General features: G+C 38.1%; 1 protein-coding gene across 1 annotated transcript in view; it reads right to left on the reverse strand.

The window, feature by feature from the left end:
- STAG1 (stromal antigen 1) overlaps positions 1–20951 on the reverse strand; it is a 499198-nt gene that overhangs the window by 139703 nt on the left and 338544 nt on the right. The window contains exons 8-9 of the mRNA XM_043874053.1: positions 19592–19743; positions 17594–17667 (exon numbers count right to left, since the gene is read on the reverse strand). Of these exons, the coding sequence (XP_043729988.1) occupies positions 17594–17667; positions 19592–19743 (226 nt within the window). The remainder of the gene's footprint in view (positions 1–17593; positions 17668–19591; positions 19744–20951) is intronic.

Here is a 20951-nt window from a genome sequence, read left to right on the forward strand (position 1 = left end):
ATAAACAAGTTTCAGAGACAAATTCTTAGTTAATATACACGTTTTGACACAGTTATCTCTCTTATACAAGAAATCTCATGAGAGTACTAGAGTTGGAAGTATAATTACGAAAGCTGAGAAGGTCTGCTATCTAAATTGTACAACACAGTAAATTGATGTCTCAACAAATTTTGTCACTACTGTTTCCCTAAAAAATTTACATTTTTCAAAACAACACAACTCTTATAAGGTGGACAAAAGCCTAAGGGAGAAAGGAATAGCTGAAGGAGTCACTAAAAAGTCATACTGTATCATTCACTGGACTGTGAATAAGAACTAGAGAATACATAGCTTGCAGAAAATGATTAAAATATTCACTTAGAGAGTGTTAAACATTAATAAAGGGCAGTACAGGGAACACTGAACCATGTAAAATGACAGAGGGAAACAGAGGGTCAAAGAAGGCTTGTGAGAGGCAGTGATGTTTGTATAGACCCAAACAGCTGAAACTCTCCTGGTTTGCTTACTAAATCCAAATCTTCCACTCAACTATTTCAGCATGACCAGTGTTATTTAAAGCCAGGGTCCCTAACCTCTGGGATCTAATGCCTGATGAAATGAGGTAGAGATGAAGTAATAATAATACAAATGAAGGGCACAATATATGAACCCTTGTAAAACCATTCCCCTTCACCTCTGGTGCATGAAAAAATTGCCTTTGATGAAATCAGTCACTGGTACCAAAAAGGTTGGGGACCACTGATTTTAAGTGCATCAGAAACATAATAAGCTTACAGAAATTGAAAACATATTTCTTTTCTTTTTGCTGCATTATCCATTAGAAAAAATACTGGCAAAATACATGACAGTGCATTATATCACTAAAAGTCTCCGACAGAACTGGTGACATCACTTCAGTTCAGTCGCTCAGTCATGTCCGTTTGTGACCCCATGAATCGCAGCACGCCAGGCCTCCCTGTCCACCACCAACTCCCGGAGTTTACTCAAACTCATGTCCATCGAGTCGGTGATGCCATCCAGCCATCTCATCCTCTGTCGTCCCCTTCTCCTCCTGCCCCCAATCCCTCCCAGCATCAGGGTTTTTTCCAATGATTCAACTCTTTGCATGAGGTGGCCAAAGTATTGGAGTTTCAGCTTCATAGTTATCTGCTATCTTGTATTACCCCTTAATACGTTACTATTAACAGAAGTTTATGTATAAGATTGAAAAGTGAATGTCAAGGATACTTGACATTAACTTTCAAAGAAAAGTATATTTAATTTATATTTACATTGAAACTATGAATTTGACCCACATTTTTACGTCAAGGATGAAATGTTAGGAAGTAAGGAGATTAAAGCAACAGAATGACAGGTTTACTCATAATAATTCACTAGCAGTCTCTTCAACAGTCTAAAGTATATTTTCTTCACTAAATATATATCCATTAATAGAGTTTTTATATCTGATATTTTAAAATTGTATTTTTAGGTCTACTTGTGTGTATTATATGCCATTTAATTGTTGAATAAACTGAGTCATTTGGCATATGAATTTCCCACATTCTGGACTAAAATGATACCATAAGGATTCAGTCACACAGAATGATCTTCTATTTTCTGTATATCCTATAACTAGGAGTTAAATCTAGCAACATATACATTAATATTTAGTTTTTGTTTGAAGTTGGGGTGGCAGGCGAGACACAAAGCATCAACTGAAACTGGCATCTCTCCATGGAACATCTATTTCCATGTACATGCAATAACATCTTTCTTTAACAAATAAAATAGATTAAGAGATACTCCTGGAAAAATCAATAACCGGTATTCATGGCATGCTAATCACTTTGGCAAGAAGATCATACTTTTACACTGTATCAAAAATGAGCTAGTTCATCAGGCACTCTGTCTATCAGATCTAGTCCCTCGAATCTATTTCTCACTTCCACTGTATAATCATAAGGGATTTGATTTAGGCCATACCTGAATGGTCTAGTGGTTTTCCCCACTTTCTTCAATTTAAGTCTGAATTTGGCAACAAAGAAGTTCATGATCTGAGCCACAGTCAGCTCCCAATCTTGCTTTTGCTGACTGTATAGAGACTTCTCCATCTTAGGCTGCAAAGAATATAATCAGTCTGATTTTGGTGTTGACCATCTGACAATGTCCATGTGTAGAGTCTTCTCTTGTGTTGTTGGAAGAGGGTGGTTGCTATCACCAGTGGGTTCTCTTGGCAAAACTCTATTAACCTTTGCCCTGCTTCATTCTGTACTCCAAGGTCAAATTTGCCCGTTACTCCAGGTGTTTCTTAACTTCCTACTTTTGCATTCCAGTCCCCTATAATGAAAAGGACATCTTTTCTGGGTATTAGTTCTAGAAGGTCTTGTAGGTCTTCACAGAACCACTGAACTTCAGCTTGTTCAGCATTACTGGTTGGGGCATAGACTTGGATTACCATGATATTGAATGGTTTCCCGTGGAAATGAACAGAGATCATTCTGTTGTTTTTGAGATTGCATCCCAGCACTGCATTTCAGACTCTTTTTGTTGACTACGATGTCTACTCCATTTCTTCTAAGGGATTCTTGCCCACAGTAGTAGATATAATGGTCATCTGAGTTAAATTCACCCATTACAGTATATTTCAGTTTGCTGATTCCTAAAATGTCAACATTCACTCTTGCCATCTCCTGTTTGACCACTTCCAATATGCTTTGATTCATGGAACTAACATTTCAGGATCCGACACAATACTACTCTTTACAGCATCGGACCTTGTGTCCATCACCAGTCATATCCACAACTGAGTGTTATTTTTGCTTTGGCTCCATCTCTTCATTCTTTCTGGAGTTATTTTGTCACTGATCTCCAGTAGCATCCTGGGCACCTACCGACCTGGGGAGTTCATCTTTCAGGGTCTTATCTTTTTGCCTTTTCATACTGTTCATGGGGTTCTCAAAGCAAGAACACAGAAGTGGTTTGCCATTCCTTTCTCCAGGCGACCACATTTTGTCAGAACTCTCTACCACGACCCGTTCGTCTTGGGTGGCCCTACATGTCATGGTTCATAGTTTCATTGTGTAAAACAAGGCTGTGGTACATGTGATTAGACTGGTTAGTTTTCTGTGATTGTGGTTTTTCAGTCTGTCTGACCTCTGATGGAGAAGGCTAATAGGCTTACGGAAGCTTCCTGATGGGAGAGACTGACTGAGGGGAAAACTGGGTCTTGCTCTGATGAGCAGGGCCATGCTCAGTAAATCTTTAATCCAATTTACTGTTGATGGGTGGCACTGTGTTCCCTCCCTGCTATGTGGGCTTCCCTGGTGGTTCAGAGGTTAAAATGTCTGCCTGCAATGCGGGAGACCTGGGTTTGATCCCTGGGTCGGGAAGATCCCCTAGAGAAGGAAATGGCAACCCACTCCAGTATTCTTGCCTGGAGAATCCCATGGACGGAGGAGCCTGGTGGGCTACAGTCCACGGGGTCGCAAAGAGTCGGACACGACTGAGCGACTTCACTAAACTATGGTGGAGGTGAGGAAGGTAACAGTGACCTCTTTCAAAAAATCCCACGCATGTACTGCTACACTCAGTGCCCCCAACCCTGGAGCAGGCAACCATCAACCCATGCCTCCACTGGACATTCCTGGACACTCACAGGAAAGTCTGGGTCAGTTTCTTGTGGGATCACTGCTCCTTTCTCCTGGGTCCTGGTGCACACAAGGTTCTGTTTGTGCCCTCCAAGAGTCTATTTCCCAGCCCTGTGTATGTTCTGGCAGCTCTGTGGTGAGGTTAATGGAGACCTCCTCCAAGAGGGCTTATGCCATACGCAAGTCTGCTACACCCAGAGCTCCTGTCCCTGTGGGAGTCCACTCCTGACCTGAACTGTCACAGGAGATGCTCAAACACAGTTCTGTCTAGTCTCTGTGGGGTTCCTGGGTCCTGGAGTGGACAAGGTTTGTTTGAGCCCTCTGAGTGTCTCTGGCAGGAATGGGACTTGATTCTGAACTCGAATTTGCCCCTCCTACCATCTTACTGGGGTTTCTCCTTTGCCCCTGGGCGTGGGGTATCTCCTCACAGCTGCTCCTAGACAGAGTGCGTGATGAACTATGGATTGAAGTTTGTAACACTGTATAGGAGGCTGGGATCAAGAACTTCCCTAAGGAAAAAGAAATCGAAAAAGCAAGAGAGTTCCAGAAAAACATCTATTTCTGCTTTATTGACTATGCCAAAGCCTTTGACTGTATGGATCACAATAAACTGTGGAAAATTCTGAAAGAGAGGAGAATACCAGACCACCTGACCTGCCTCTTGAGAAACCTATACACAGGTCAGGAAACAACAGTCAGAACTGGACATGGACCAACAGACTGGTTCCAAACAGGAAAAGAAGTACCTCAAGGCAGTATATAGTCACCATGATTATTTAACTTCTACGCAGAGTACATCATGAGAAACGCTGAGCTGGATGTAGCACAAGCTGGAATCAAGACTGACAGGAGAAATATCAATAACCTCAGATATGCAGAAGACACCACCCTTATGGCAGAAAGTGAAGAAGAATTAAAGAGCCTCTTGATGAAAGTGAAAGAGGAGAGTGAAAAAGTTGGCTTAAAGCTCAACATCCAGAAAACTAAGATCAAGGCATCCGGTTCCATCACTTAATGGCAAAAAGATGGGGAAACAGTGGCTGACTTTATCTTCTTGGGCTCTAAAATCACTGCAGATGATGACTGTAGCCATGAAATTAAAAGAAGCTTACTCCTTGGAAGCAAAGTTACGACCAAACTAGACAGCATATCAAAAAATGGAGACATTACTTTGCCAACAAAGGTCCGTCTAGTCAGGCCTATGGTTTTTTCAGTACTCATGTATGGATATGAAAGTTGGACTATAAAGAAAGCTGAGTGCAGAAGAATTGATGTTTTTGAACTGTGGTGTTGGAGAAGACTCTTGAGAGTCCCTTGGATTGCAAGGAGATCCAACCAGTCCATCCTAAAGGAAACCAGTCCTGAATATTCATTGGAAGGGCTGATGTTGAAGCTGAACCTCAAATACTTTGGCCACCTGATGTGAAAAGCTGACCCATTTGAAAAGACCCTAATGCTGGAAAAGATTGAAGATGGAAGGAGAAGGCGACAACAGAGGATAACATGGTTGGATGGCACCACTGACTTGATGGAAATGAGTCTGAGTAAACTCTGGGAGTTGGTGATGGACAGGGAGGCCTGGCATGCTGCAGTCCATGGGGTCGCAAAGAGTCGGACACGACTGAGTGACTGAACTGACACTGAAATCGAAAACTGAGCTATGGCAGACTCAATGCTAGTATGCAAGGTCTTGTTAAATTAAAAATCAATAAGGTAACAGTAATAAATTAAAGAATTGTTGTTTCTATGATAATAACAGACTGAAAACTTTCACAAGACTCAAAAAGGGTGAGTCACTAAAAGAAAATAAAGGCTATGTTACTTTGGGGTTGAAGACTAAAGCAAAATCATAAAAAATGAAATGGATTCTGCACTGAAGATCGCATGGCTGAGCCAAGAGGGACAGGGTTTATACTTCTACTAGAAAAAAAGTAAAAAAAAAGCTGCATAAAATATATAAAATAATAGCTTTTAGATGTTGGAATGTCAGGCAGAGAAGGTCAGTAGTATAGGCAGAGGAACCCAGACAGAGACTGGGAATCTCCCTGAGTTGAGGAAAAGGAGCTGGGACTATAGACGGCAGGGTAGCTAAATTATTACGTGGCACAGTACCTGAGATGCACATGACAGTGAGCTCCATAAGTCTGCAGAAAGACCCCAGCAAGTCTTCAGCTGAGTACTCAAGAGCATGTGCATGTGAAGAAACCACCCAATGCTGAGGAAAGAATGGAAAGAGCAGATAGGACAATATCTGGAGCAAATATAGGGCCTGGGGTACTTCTGTGTTCCAATGAATTAGAACAGAAAAGCCTTGTAATTCATCAAGAAAAGTACAAAAAATGTTTTACCCTAGTACCTGGGTAAAGTTAACCTTAGACTAAATGCTGCATTGGTCCACTTTACAAACCTTGATAAAAAAGTCTTGAAAAGACCAAACATTAATTATGTCCCAGAAAAAAGTAGATGATAATTTTCAGAATGTCTTGTTTGGCACTCAACAAAACCCACAGTGGCTGGCATCTAATAAAAATGGTGAGGCATTCAAAGAAGCAAGAAAATGACTCATAAGAATGAGAAAAATCAATCAAAACAAACAAAACCGGAAATAATGCAGATGATGAAACTAGTAAAATAAAAAGTAAAAAAGAGTTACAACTAAATTCATGTGTTCAAGAGGCTACAGGAAAGCCTGGAGAGAATAAAAGAAACATGAAGTAAATGACCCCAAAGATTAGCATGAAAGAATGGCATAAACTAGTTTATAAATTTTAAAACGTCTTACTCCCTGGAAGGAAAGTTATGACCAACCTAGACAGCATTATTAAAAAGCAGAGACATTACTTTGCCAACAAAGGTCCGTCTAGTCAAGTCTATGGTTTTTCCAGTGGTCATGTATGGATGTGAGAGTTGGACTATAAAGAAAGATGCATGCTGAAGAATTGATGCTTTTGAACTGTGGTGTTGGAGAAGACTCTTGAGAGTCCCTTGGACTGCAAGGAGATCCAACCAGTCCATCCTAAAGGAGTTCAGTCCTGGGTGTTCACTGGAAGGACTGATGCTGAAGCTGAAACTCCAATACTTTGGCCACAGTATCATGTGTACCAACATATGTGAAAAAGGTATCCAAACCAAGATAAATGAATTAAAAAAATTAGAAAAATCCATGGCTAAAAGCTTCTGAAACTGATAAAAATCATTAATCTACAGATCCAAGAAGGTCAACAAAATCTCATGATAAACACAAAGAGGTCCATATCTAAACAGATAAACAAACTGTGGAAAGCTAATAAAAATGGGAAAGAAAAGAAAAATGAACAATACAAAAAAAGTAACTCATGATGTACAGGGGGAAAGCAAGACTAACAACTGAGTTTTTATTCAGAAAATATGAAGTACAGTAAGTGGCAGAAAGGCACCAAGTTATTGCAAGGAAAATAAAACTGTCCACCAAGAATTCTACACCCAGCAAATCTATCTTTTAAAAATGATGTGAAATAATGCATTTCCAGATAAAGAAAGACTGCTAGCACACTTGCCTTACAAGAAACAGGAAAGAAAGTCCTTCAAACTGAAAGGAAATATAACTCTATATAATAGCTCGCATTGACAGAAGAAAATGAAGAATGTTAGAAATGCTAACAACAGGGTAAACAGAGAAGACAGAGTGAACATTAACTTGTTTACTTTCATTGAATAGCATAAGATTTTGATAGTGGATTATGGTTAAGATGGCACTGTTAAGGCAATAGCAAACAGAGATAAAAGATACATGAGAATAACACTACAAAGGAAGAACAAGAAAACGGAGATACCATGAAGCAAAGAAACTGTATTTATGTGAAGTTAGTCATGCTAATGGGATGAAATTTCTGTAGCAACCATAAGGAAAATAAAGAGACTGTTTAATCATTAAAACCCAATATCCATCTCTAGGCTCTCTATAAGAGACATGTTTCATGTTCAAAGACACAAGCAAGTCGTAAGTAGAAGGATGACAAAAACGTCACACATCAAGTGAACAGGAAAGAGCTTTAGGTATGTTATTATCAGGCAAAGAAGCCTTAAAAAAAAGACATTTCATATTAGAAAAGGACATTTCATAATAATAAAAAGGTCTATGGAAAGATGTAACAAAATAGAATATATTCTTCTATGCACATGGAGTATATTTTTGGAAGAGGGAATCTAGTAAACCTGTCTCTCACAATTTTTATTGAGTATTATACTGGAGAGTCAAGGTAAGTATTAAAAGTGTCTTTGCTCACAAAAGACATGATCCTGTATGTAGAAAATCTTAACGATCTAAAAAAACAGAACACTGAAACTACAGAATTGATGAAAATATTTTATAATTTTTGAGGAATAAAGGAATTATATTTTTAACATATTGATAAGAAGGAGTCTAGAACAAAAATTAAGGAAACAACTCCCGTTTATAACAAAATAAAAATGAAAACATATAGAAATAAATTTAATAAAAGCAATAAAGACATATACTGAAAATAATAAAAATTGGTAAGAGAAACTAAAGAATATCTAAGTAAATGAAGATACAACCTATACTCACAGAATGGAAAATGCAATATAATGAGGAAGGCAATTCTCTCCATATTGAAGTATTGATTGATTATATTCTCCATCAAAATTCCAGAAAGCTTTTATGTAAAGACAATCTAATTATAAAATTTTATGTTCTCACCTTTATGTAGAATCTAAAACAGTGAACTTACAGAAATACAGAGTACAAAGATCCTTGCCAAATGCTAAGGGTGGGGGTAAAGTGGGGAGGTACTGATCAAAGAGAATAAACTTCTGGTTTAAGATAAAAGGGGTTAGGGACCTAACGTACAGCATGGCGACTATAGTTAACCATGCTGTATTACACAGTTGAAAACTGCTAAGGGAGTCATTCCACAACTATAAATTAAAAAAGGTGAGGTGCTGCAGGTATTAACTAACCTTATTGGAGGTTAATCATTTCAAAATATGTGTGTTTCAAAGGACTTTGTTGTACACCTTAAACGTACATATCTTGTATGCCAACTAGATCTCAATAAAGCTTTTAAAAAGAATTTCAAAAGTACTGAGATCAATACAGGTGGTATGGGTATAAGAAAAGATTAAAAAATCCAAAAATAAAACTTTGCATTTATAGTAATATGACTCCCAAGAAAAGCGCTAAAGCAACTCAGTTGAAGAACAGCCTTCCACCAATTGTGCTTCTGAAAATAAACACCTATATGCAAAAAGTGTACTTATACCCTTATATACACCATATACAAAAATTAACTTAAAAATAGTTTATATAAATTCATTTAAATGATTAAACCTCTAGAATATAACGCATAAGAATGGGTTAGGCAAACTGTTCACAGATATGACATCAAAAGCATGACCAAAGAAGAAAAATGGATAAATTATTGTGTTGAATTTGAAAACTTTTGCTCTTCAAAAGGTACCATGAAGAAAGAAAATAAAGTCATAGGCTGGGGAAAATTATGAAAATCATTTATGTGATAACACACCAGAATTAAGAATACAAAAAGTACTCTTATAATATCCCTCTTGATAATTGTTAGAATAAAAAGCAGAAGATGAGTAAAGACAGAAAAGACTTAACCAACCATCAACCAACTCTGACCTAACTGGCATAAAAACAAAAGCATGATACATACTGTTTTCCTACTCAAAAGGAAAGTTTATCACAATAGAACATACTGTGGTACATAAAACAAATCTTATTAAACCTAAAAACACTTGAATCATACAAAGTATATTCTCTGACTAAAACGAAATTAAATTAGGAGAAAATAATAGGAAGTTTTGAGATATTTGCAAATATACACAAAACTTCTAAATAATCCATGGTTCAAAAAAATATGCCCAAAGGGAAATCAGAAAGTATTTTGAACTAAATGAAAATGGAAACACCGCACATCCAAATCTAGGGAAAACAGGTACAGCACTGCTAAGAAAGAAAATTATAGGAGTAAAAAAGCTCCAATACTTTGGCCACCTGATGCTAAGAGGAGAGTCATTGGAAAAGACCTTGATGCTGGGAATGATTCAAGGTAGGAGGAGAAGAGGGTGACAGAGGATGAGATGGTTGGATGGCATCATCAACTCAACGGACATTGTCTGACTCTGTGACCCCATGGACTGTAACCCACCAGGTTCCTCTGTCCATGGGATTTTTCAGGCAAGATTATTGGAGTGGGTTGCTATTTCCTTCTCTAGGGGATCTTCCCAACCCAGGGATTGAACCCAGGTCTCTTTATCTCAGCTACCAGGGAAGCCCAAAGGACATGAGTTTGAGCAAACTCCAAGAAACTGAATGACAAGCAAGCCTGGTGTGCTCCAGTCTATGGGGTCACAAACAGTTGAACACAACTGACTGACTGAACAACAAAAGAATTATAGCAGAAAGAAAAGCAAGGATTAAATCAACAATCTCCGTTTCCACCTTGAGAAACTAAGGACAAAGGAAGTAAACCTAAAGAAACAAGAAGAAAGAAAATAATAATAAAAAGAGCAGTCCTCAAGTTAAACAGAAAACAAGAACAGTGAAGAACCAAAATCTCGTTCTCTTAAGAAAAAATAAGTATAACTGATTAGCGCTAGACAGAAGATACGTGAGAGAGACATATGCAACCACCAATATTATGAATAACTTTATATTGATACTTTGGGCTTCTCAGGTGGCTCAGTGGTAAAGAACCCACCTACTAAGCAGAAGATGCAAGTTTGATCCCTGGGTCAAGAAGATCCCCTGGAGAAGGAAATGGCAACTCATTCCAGTATGCTTCCCTGGGAAATCCCATGGACAGAGGAGCCTGGAGGGCTGCAATCCATTGGGTTACAAAGGAGTTGGACACAACTTAGCAACTGAACACCAAACACATGTTGATACTTGCTGAATATACTTCAACTTAGATGAAAATATATATATATATATATATATATATATATTGTAAAACAAACTGAACAGGCTTAAAACTACTAAAAAAAATTAATCTGTAGTTTAAAAGATTCCTAAACAGACAACTCTAGGACCCAATGGTTTAATTCCTATCAGAAGAAGAAATAATACTGAATTATTAAACTGCTCCAGAAAATTAAAAAGGAGAGAATAATCACAACTCATTCTACAAAGCCAGCATCTCCCTGGTACCAAAAGCAGTCAGAGGTATCTGAATAAAATTTAAAAACTTATATATGTATGTGTGTGTGTGTATATATATATATATTCCTCTTAAATACAGATGGAAAAATTCCTAGGAAAATTTCAGCAAATGACATCCAACAATAAAAAAAGAAAAAGAATAACAGAGAGAGGAGCAGCCAAGATGGTGGAGTACAAGGATCTGAAAGTTACCTCCTCTCATGTGCACACAAGTATCAGAACAATGTACAGAACAACTACCTGTGAAGAGTATAATCCATCAAAAAAGATTTTGTAAAACAAAAGACAAAGAAGCAACACAGTAAGATAGGTACGAGGGACGAACTCACAATATAATCAAATTCCATACCCCGGGTGGGCAATCCACATGCTGGAGAACAATTATACTACAGAGGTTCTCTGTAGGAGTGAGAAGTATGAGTCTTACATCAGGCTGTCTAGGCTGAGGGTCCAACACTTGGGAAGAGGAGTGCCCAGAGCCCCTGGCTTTGAAGGACAGCAGGGCTTGACTACAGGAGTTCTACACGATTGGGAGAAACAGACTTCACTCTTAAAAGGTGCACACAAAATCACATGTGCACTGGGACAAAGAGCAAAAGTAGTACTCTGATAGGAGCCAGACTTTCTTGCTTGTATTCAAGGGTCTCCTGGGGAGTTGGGGAGGGTGGCTAAGGCTCACCCTGGGGACACAGACACTAGGCAGACATATCAGAGTATCCATCTGCATAAATGCATAAACGCTCGTTAATACAAAGTGCTGGTCCCATCCAACAGCCTGTAGACTCTAGTAACGGAACGCCTCAGGCAAAACAACTAACTGGGCGGGGGTGTGCCACTAGACAGGCTGCCTAAGACTTCCTGAGCCCACATTCACCTAAAGACAGGCCCACAGACATGGCCTTAATCACTGGAGGGTCAAGACCCAGCTCTGCCCATCAGAGGGCCAAAACTCAGCTCTACTCCTCCCACTAAGAATCCTGCACAAACCTCTAGACCAGCCTCACCCACCAGAGGGCAGACAACAGAAGCAATAAAACTACAGTCAGGCAACTTGCAGACTGAATCTCCAAATGCAGGCCAGCTGTACCCTGGTCGTTAGATAAGGAGAGGCGTGCACTGCTTGGAACTATATGACATATCCTACAGAGGGGCCACACTTCCACAACGTTGAGAAATGTAATCAACCTATTACACACATACAAAGGGCAATTCAGACAAAATGATATGACAGAGGAATATGTTTCAGACAAAAGAACAAGATAAAGCCACAGAAGAACAACCAAGAGATGCGGAGACAGGCAATCTACCTAAGCGTTCAGAGAGACAACTGTAAAGATGACGAAAGGTCCTGAGAGAAGAATGGATGCGTGGGGCGAGACATGAGGCATTTTTAACAAAGAATTAGAAAATATAAAGAATAAGCAGAACAGAAGAATACAGTAACTGAAATGAAAAATATAACAGGAGGAATCAACAGTAGATGACATGAGGCAGAAGAATGTATCAGCTGGAAGACAGAGTAGTGAAAATCACTGCCACAGAATAGAAAAAAAAAGATATAAAATGAGGAAGTTTAGGAGAATTCTGGGAAATCATCAAGCAGATTAATATTTACATTATAGGGGTCCCATAAAGAGAGGGGAGAGGTTGAGGAAGAACTTGAAGAGCTAGAAACTTTCCTAACCAAGGAAAGAAAATAGTCACCCAAATTTCCACACAGGATTAATCCACAGAGGAACACACGTAGACACACTGTAACCAATTAACAAAAGTTAAAGTTAAAGAGAGAACATTAAAAGCAAGGGAAAAGCAACAAACATACAAGTTAATTCACTTAAGGTTATCAGCTGATTTTCCAGCAGAAACTGCTAGCCAGGAGTGGCACAATATACCTAAAGTGACAAAAGAGAAAAGCATATGACAAAGAATACTCTACCAGCAAAGCTCTTGCTCAGATCTGATGGACAAATCAAAAGCTTGATAGACATGCAAAAGATGAAATAATTCAGCACCAGCAAACAAGCTTTACAACAAATGTTGAAAGAAGTTCTCCAGGCTGAAAAGAAAAGGCCACAACTGGAAACAAAACAAAACTGACAAAATTGAAAAGCTCACTGATAAAGGCAAAAGAAAAAGTCTCTATCTTCTATGATTTTTCAGGTACCTTCATAATTTCTTCTTCCTAAAATTTTTATTATTGTGAGGAAAGAACTGTTCCAGGTATATTTTCTGGTCCAGTCTTTCAGGGAATTGAATTTTTTCATTAATAGAATTGTGGAAACACCAAAATAAATGGAAATCTGAAGGCACAATGTCTGCTGAATACAGTGGATAAATCAGAATTTCCCAGTCAAGCTGTAAGAGTTTTTACCTGTTATCAAGGAAACATGTGGTCTTGTGTTATCATGATGAAACAGATTATGTGTTTTCTGTCAACTAATTCTGTATGCATATCATCATGGGCTACTTTCAGTTGGTTTCACTAGGAACAGTATTTGTTGGAACTGCTTGGATCTCTGGAAGGAGCTCTTAGTAGGATTCCTTTCCAATCCCACCATATACACAACATAACCTTCTCTGGATGAAGAGTGGCCTTTGGTGTGGTTGGGGTTGGTTCATTTCACTTGCCCTAAGATGTCTTCCATTCCACATTACCAAGATGGTGGAAATGATTTTCGATGCTTGATTTAGATATTTTGAGTATCTCAGCTATCTCCTGTAACACTGATTGTTTTCAATTAAAGTCTTGATTTGATTGCCATCGACTTCAACTGCTCTATCTGACCTTGGAGCATTTCCTGCAAGAAATCTCCAGCATGAAACTTTGCAAACCACTTTTGACATCTTTGATTAGTCACAGCACCTTCTCTACACAGTGCACAAATCTTCAGCCACTTTAACGGGAGAAAGTGAAGAGGAACTAAAGAGTCTCTTGATGAGGGTGAATGAGGAGAATTTGAAAGAGCTGGCTTAAACCTCAACATTTAAAAAGTGAAAACCATGATATCTGGTCCCATCACCTCATGGCAAATATTTGGGGGGAAAGTGAAAACACTGACAGATTTTATTTTCTTGGGCTCCGTAATCACTGCGGATAGTGACTGCCACTACAAAATTAAAAGATTCTTGCCCCTTGGAAGAAAAGCTAAGACAAACCTAGACAGTGTATTAAAGGAAATCAACAGCGAATATTCATTGGACGTTCTGATGCTGAGGCTCCAATGCTTAGGCCACCTGATGGGACGAGCTGACTCATTGGAAAAGATCCTGATGTGTGGAAAGATTGAGGGCAGGAGGAGAAGGGGGCAACAGAGGATGAGATGGTTGGACAGCATAACTGACTCAATGGATATGAGTTTGAGTAAACTCTGGGAGATAGTGAACGACAGGGAAGCCTGGCACGCTGCAGTTCATGGGGCTACAAAGATCTGGACATGACTTAGCAAATGAACAACGTGGCAAAAGAATCAGGAAAAAAAAATAGATCTACATTCATGTACAGTGAGTGCCCTCACACAAACATGCAAGTTGTGACATTTCAAAGATGAGAACGTGTGTTTGCATGTCCAATCTACGTAAGTCAGTTCACATGTCCGGCACACACTGTCGCGGGCGTGCACCCTCCACAACTGGCTGTCTTTCTGTGCCTCACTGTGCGACACTGGACACAGTGCAGTGGTGCAGGGCCTTTAGGTCAGTCCAGGGCGTCTGGGTAAGCCTAAGAGCAGCGGTGATGTAAGTGGTACTGCTAACAAGTGCCAGGAATTGGAACCTCAGGGAAAAAACAAAGAAGAGAAAGAAGAAGTGACTCAAAGACTGAAGAGATCCATGATGCGGGAAATGGCAAGGGAATTTTATTTGAGGAAGTGTTATTTGTTTGTAGGCACAGGACCTTAATGTGGAACAGTACATGAAGCTTGCAGCAGCGGTTCAGAATGCAATCCAGTGGTACTGTGTCATCTATGGTAAGAAAAATAGAGCTACTACCCACATATCACAGGATCTTTTTTTTTCCCCAAGAGAGTACACAGAACTGAAACCCACAAGAAACCAGAAACTGTGCAATCATCAGTGTGAGTGAAACTGCACCTTGCTCTCTCTTATTGCTGACAATCCTTCAGCTCTACCATCTCCCGCCCATCCTCCCTCCTATAGTCAGCACCTCTTCTTGCTTATTCACTTGATGCCAACTCCTGTATGTCAGCTGCTGTAATACTGTACTTTTTACAATACTGTAAAGATTAAAAATGTTTGTTTGTTTTTTGTGTATTACTCGTGTATAGAAGTATTATAAAACTATTACACTATGGTACTGTACTATATGGGCTTCCCTGGTAGCTCAGCTGGTAAATTCACCTGCAATGCAGGAGACCTGGGTTTGATACCTGAGCTGGGAAGACCCCCTGGAAGAGGGCATGGCAACCACTCCAGTATTCTTGCCTGGAGAATCCCCATGGACAGAGCAATCTGGTGGGCTACAGTCCATGGGGTTGCAAAGAGTTGGACATGACTGAGTGACTAAGTACAGTACTGTACCATATAGCCAACTGTGTTAGTCAGGGGTTCAGGGTAACTTTGTTGGACTTGTCAACTCACTGAACTTGAAAATTTGCTCTCAGGACAGAACTCATGCTCGTGTAGGGAGCTTAAAGCATGTGCGCGTGTGAATTTGTGTGTGTGTGTGTATCTAAGTCACTTGCTGTGTACTAGAAACATGATAATGTAAATCATTTGTACTTTAAAATATAAATCTGAATTTATAGTGATAAAAACATTCAAATGAAGAAAAATAATACATCATGATTATGTGGGTTTTATCCCAAGAACTTAAGGTTGAGTTAACATATGAGAAATCAACCAAATTAACTCACCACATTAATAGTCTTAAAAAAGAAAAACCACAAAATGATCTCAAAAGATGGAGAAAAGTACTTGACAAAATTCAGCATTTATTCCTAATGAATCTCAGAAAACCAGGACAAGACACGAAACTTCCTGAACTCAACAAAGTTAATCTATGAAAAACTTATAGTTCAGTCTTAAGAATGGAAGACTTTAATTTTATTAGTGAAAGAAATCAGAAGGAGACAAGAAAGAGAATCAGGAGTACAATATGTAAATTCTATTTCTATAAAATTTTAGAAAATGTAAACAAATCAGTTAGCTGATTAATGATTGCTTAAGGATGGGGAAGGTGAAGAGTGGTAGGAAGGGAGGAATTACAAAGTGTTATGAGAAATCTTTTCAGGACATGGACATACCTTGCCTGTGACTTTTACAGGTGTGTGTGTATATGTGCCAAAACATTAAATTATGCATTTAAATGTACAATTTATTTTATGTTAATTATCTTTATGTATGTATGTACACGCTCAGTCGCACACATGCTCATGTGCGACTCTCTGCAACCCTTTGAACTGCAGCCTGCCAAGCTCCTTTGTCCACAGGATTTTGCAGGCAAGAATACTGGAGGGAGCTGTTGATTCCTTTTCCTGGAGATGTTCCTACCTTAGTGACTGAACCCATGTCTCCTGTGTCTCTTGCATTGCAGACAGATCCTTTAACCACTGAGCCACCAGGGAAGTCGAAAAAGACTGCACAGCAGGGATATGGAAATTCTTGCATTTTTGAAAATTAATTTGATGATAATTTATTATGAAGTGAAGGTCGCTCAGTCATGTCCGACTCTTTGCGACCTCATGGACTATACAGTCCATGAAATTCCCCAGGCCAGAATATTGAAGTGGGTAGCCTTTCCCTTCTCCAGGGGATCTTCCCAACCCAGGCCTTCTGCATTGCAGGTAGATTCTTTTTTTTTTTTTTTGCAGGCAGATTCCTTACCAGCTGAGCCACCAGGAAAGCCCAGTATATGCAAGGAAGAGCATGTGATTCTCCATTCAGAGAATCCACACTCAAAGTTAAAAAAGCCTTGGTTCTATTTCAAGAGTTTTATATTTTGAATGACATCAAAATGATTTAAAGTAAATTATCAAAGTTACAATTTTTCCTTAAAAAAAAAAATTCCCCCTACTGTTTTAATTAACTTTTAAAATTAACTGGCCCATCACAAGTTTCAAATGTGTCTAAAAAAACAGTCCTATTATCTGTATCTGTGTCTTATCTATGTAAACATCATGCCTAACAGAAAGCAACAAGCATATGTATTTGATTCATTAATTCTCTATGACATACACTCATGTAGTTTATATTTTAAAAGTTCACAGGTTTTACAGAGAGACACTTGCAATAGAGCATGACAAAAATACTTCAGGAATATTTTGCTCCTATTTTCATGTATATAGTTGAAGGTAAAGAAGAATGACATTACAGAGATGCTGCATTAACTGCAGAGGTGCCCTTTCCTGTACACATTTCTCCCATAACAATTTTTAAAACACGGCTGGTTAATTTGATCATATAATAAGATGTGTACAATGGGGCATTAAGCATGGAATTTAATTCTTTCAAAAATGAAGACAATGAAACCATATTAAGGCCACATTAACTTACTGATATCTTATTAATTAAATTAAATTAGTACAAACGCAAGTACATAGAAAGTCTCTAACAGTATATATTCTGAATCTGGAAGAACATGTCAGTGATAGTTGTGGTCCCATTTTGACCACAGTTAATAGCATGACATTTATTTAGCTTTCATATACAAAGGTGCTTTCTAGCTAATGAAACAATTAAAGAGTTCATGTTTTTATAACTGAGTAGGACTACAAAGAAGCAACAAATTAAGTTAAAAATCTAAATGATTTTTAAAATCCCTTACCGGTATCTATGAACAAATATACCCTTAAAAATAGAGTTCATCATATTTTCGATTTCATCCTGATTTTCTTGTAGCTGAAATGAGAAATAAATATAAATTAAAATACTAATAATTTTATTTGAAATAAAGAGTTCCAATTATTTTAAATTTATGACTATTCTCATTCTGTGTAATTTTCAATCTTTTTTATTAAGTATTGTACAACAGATGTCTTAAATTACCAAGATCCTTTCATTTTTTCTACAGCTTTACTATGTTGGCTTAGAACCTCTTTCTGTCTCTCTCAACATGTATTACTGGAGAAGGAAAGGGCAACCCACTCCAGGGTTCTTGCCTGGAGAATCCCAGGGACGGGGGAGCCTGGTGCGCTGCTGTCTATGGGGTCGCACAGAGTGGGACACGACTGAAGTGACTTAGCAGCAGCAACATGTATTACACAATGACTAAAAAAGAGTGGTATGGTTTAAGTGTGACCAGATGACTATCATAAAATAACATCTGCTTTGGGAACAGGCCTCAATTTCTATACCTCTCCTGTGCAAACCAGGTCCCCTGCTTGGTTTTACTTCTCTCAGTAACAGATAATTCTTGATTATTCTATTTGCCATTGTACAGGAAAGTTCCTATTCCACCTAAAGTATCCAAATATTAGTCTACATCTGATTAGCCTCAAAGTGTAGGTCAAATTCCCAATATAGGAGGAATACAAGGCAGCAAGCATCTTAGCCATTAGTGATAAAATGCAACAACAAAATAAATACTATAGAAAAGAGATAAAGAAATTTCAGGCATTACTACTCATTGGAGTTAAAATCTGAGTTCAATTACTACTCAAAAGGAATAAAACCAGCGATACAAAAAGTACATTTAATACTGTGACAATAAAATACCTTCAGACCTCCTCTTTTGCTATACGCTTTATTTTCAGTTTTACTGAAATAAGTTTGGGAATCATTCAAATTATTGAAACTTACTTTAAATTTACTTTTTCTACCTTTATTATATAAAAACTTAATAATTTATATAAGAGGTATGCAGTTTGGTTAGCAGGACTTACTAAAGAACAATTCCAAAACTTACTTACAATTATTTCTAGTATGGAATGTGCTATGAGTTGTATTGTGTTCCTCAAAACTTCATATAGAGAAGTCTTAACTCCTAGACCTCAAACCTTATTTGGAAATAGGGTTGTAGCAGATGTAATTAGTTAACTTGGAGTCATAAAGGAGTAGAACGGACCTCAAATCTAATATGACTGATGTCTCCTTTTTATAAGGAGAAACTTAGACACACAGTGAGAAGGCCATGTGAAGATTAGAGTTAACTTCTACGTTCCAGCCTACACAACTGTGAGACAATAAATTTCTGTCCTAAAGAAAAATCAGTTTGTGGTATCTGCTATAACAGATACCTGAGCCCTCCAATACATCATAGACTATGATTTAATCAATCATAAGTTTGTTCCTTCTTATTGCCAGTTATAACCCAGTATTATAACCCTAACCCTAACCCTATAGCACTGAGATCTTATTCTTTTTTCAAGTTAAAACAGAGATTAATACTGCACATCTAAAATTTTATTTCTGATTGGATGAAAAAATGTTGCCTATAAAAATCCAGTTTAAAATCATTTTCAACCCATATACGAAGCTTTCACTATAAAATTGGGGCCAATCGTATTATTCACAGAAATGTCTCATTCATCTACAACTATACAGTCTTTGGCTTTCTTGTGGAATGCAACTTTGTTGGCCCCTAGTTCTGATGTTAGTATTTACTGTGCTTTCTGGTTTCATAGCTTGATAATCTTTCTGAGTTATCTAACTCTCAGACTATCTTCTTTCTAAACAGGGTTGTTTTGTGATACTCTTCTGTCATCACACTGCACTCAGATAACCACTGGCTGGAATCAAATGCCAGATTCATTTGAAAACTTTGAGATCAAATAATCTAGCTTTAAAAAACAAACTGAAGAATCTCAGTTACTGTGAAACTTACCTCTTTACGTTTTTGAAGTAGTAACTCCAACCTTTCATTGGCTCTCTTCCCAATCATTTTATTTCTCTCAGCTTCATACTGTCTCTGTGTATTATCCTGATGAATACTGAGGTTTAAGGCAACATTCACCAGAGCAGTCATGAGCTTCATGGCTATGAAGTAAAGGAAGATTATAGTATTCATCTGTGAATCAGAACTTCAAAAGTTTACAATTTTGTAACAGAAATGGATGATGGAAGAAAACTAGTCAACGTCTATGTTTTATAATCTAGGCATAGTTAAAATAAAAAGAAAAATTATATTATGGACATAAACTCATCATTTTAGTCTGCAAAAATTTTCTCTGTCTCAGTGTCCCTATAAGCTTGGCTTAATAAAACTCCTACGAAAAGCAGACTCATCCTGGGAGTTCTCTGGTGGTGCAGTGGCTAGGAATTGGCACTTTCACTGCCATGGCCCTTGGGTTCAATTCCTGGTTGAGGAACTAAGATCCTGAAAGCTGCATGATGCAGACACAAACAAGTAACAATATTAAAATAATCCCAAACCCAAACAACACCCTCACCCCTGCAACTGACTCATTCTAATTATCAGCATGAAGAACTCAAATAGTATCTTCAAAAACTCCTTTCCCTCACCTTCAAACATACACAAATCTAAGTGTGTGCATGTGTGCTCTGTCACTTCAGTCGTATCCAGCTCTTTGCAACCCTATGGACTGTAGCCCACCAGGCTCCTCTGTCCATGGGATTCTTCAGGCAAGAATACTAACCAAGCCTTTTAGACCTCACTTCTGGCTACCAGTTCTGTGTATACAATTGCTTCCTTAATACCTGTGCTTAGAGGCCTCAGAGGTGTCTCAGCTGTGTACAATCAATTCATGACTTTTACTCCCATAGATGGATCTTTCCCTGTGTTCCTCACCTCAGTGAATGGCATAACTTTTGATTCCTGAAAAATGGACTGAACCTATGAAACACATTAAATTCGTCAAAAACATATTTTGTGAATTTCTTATTGATCTATTTTCCTCAGTCACAGTGTTCATGTACTTTTAAACATTCACCTGTATTTACAAATCTTTTAAAATATTTTCAAACTTCTGTTTCAAATCCTCTGAGGAACAGGTATGACACAATACTTAATCTTTTGTCTATTCCTATTCAGTTTCATCATTGAGATGATGAGAGTATAGGAAAATCTGTTAAAGGAACAGAAGAACTTGTGATGGAAAAATAATCTTCCCTTTTTTCTCTTTAGTTTACTTATCTGCAATATGAATGCTCAGTTACTACTGAGTGTTTTGGAAGAACCAATACAAACATATACATAATTAAATGAGCCTGCATTTCTTTTAAAA

This window comes from Cervus elaphus, chromosome 19 (genome assembly GCF_910594005.1).
Source record: "Cervus elaphus chromosome 19, mCerEla1.1, whole genome shotgun sequence".
Taxonomy (NCBI): Eukaryota; Metazoa; Chordata; class Mammalia; order Artiodactyla; family Cervidae; genus Cervus; species Cervus elaphus.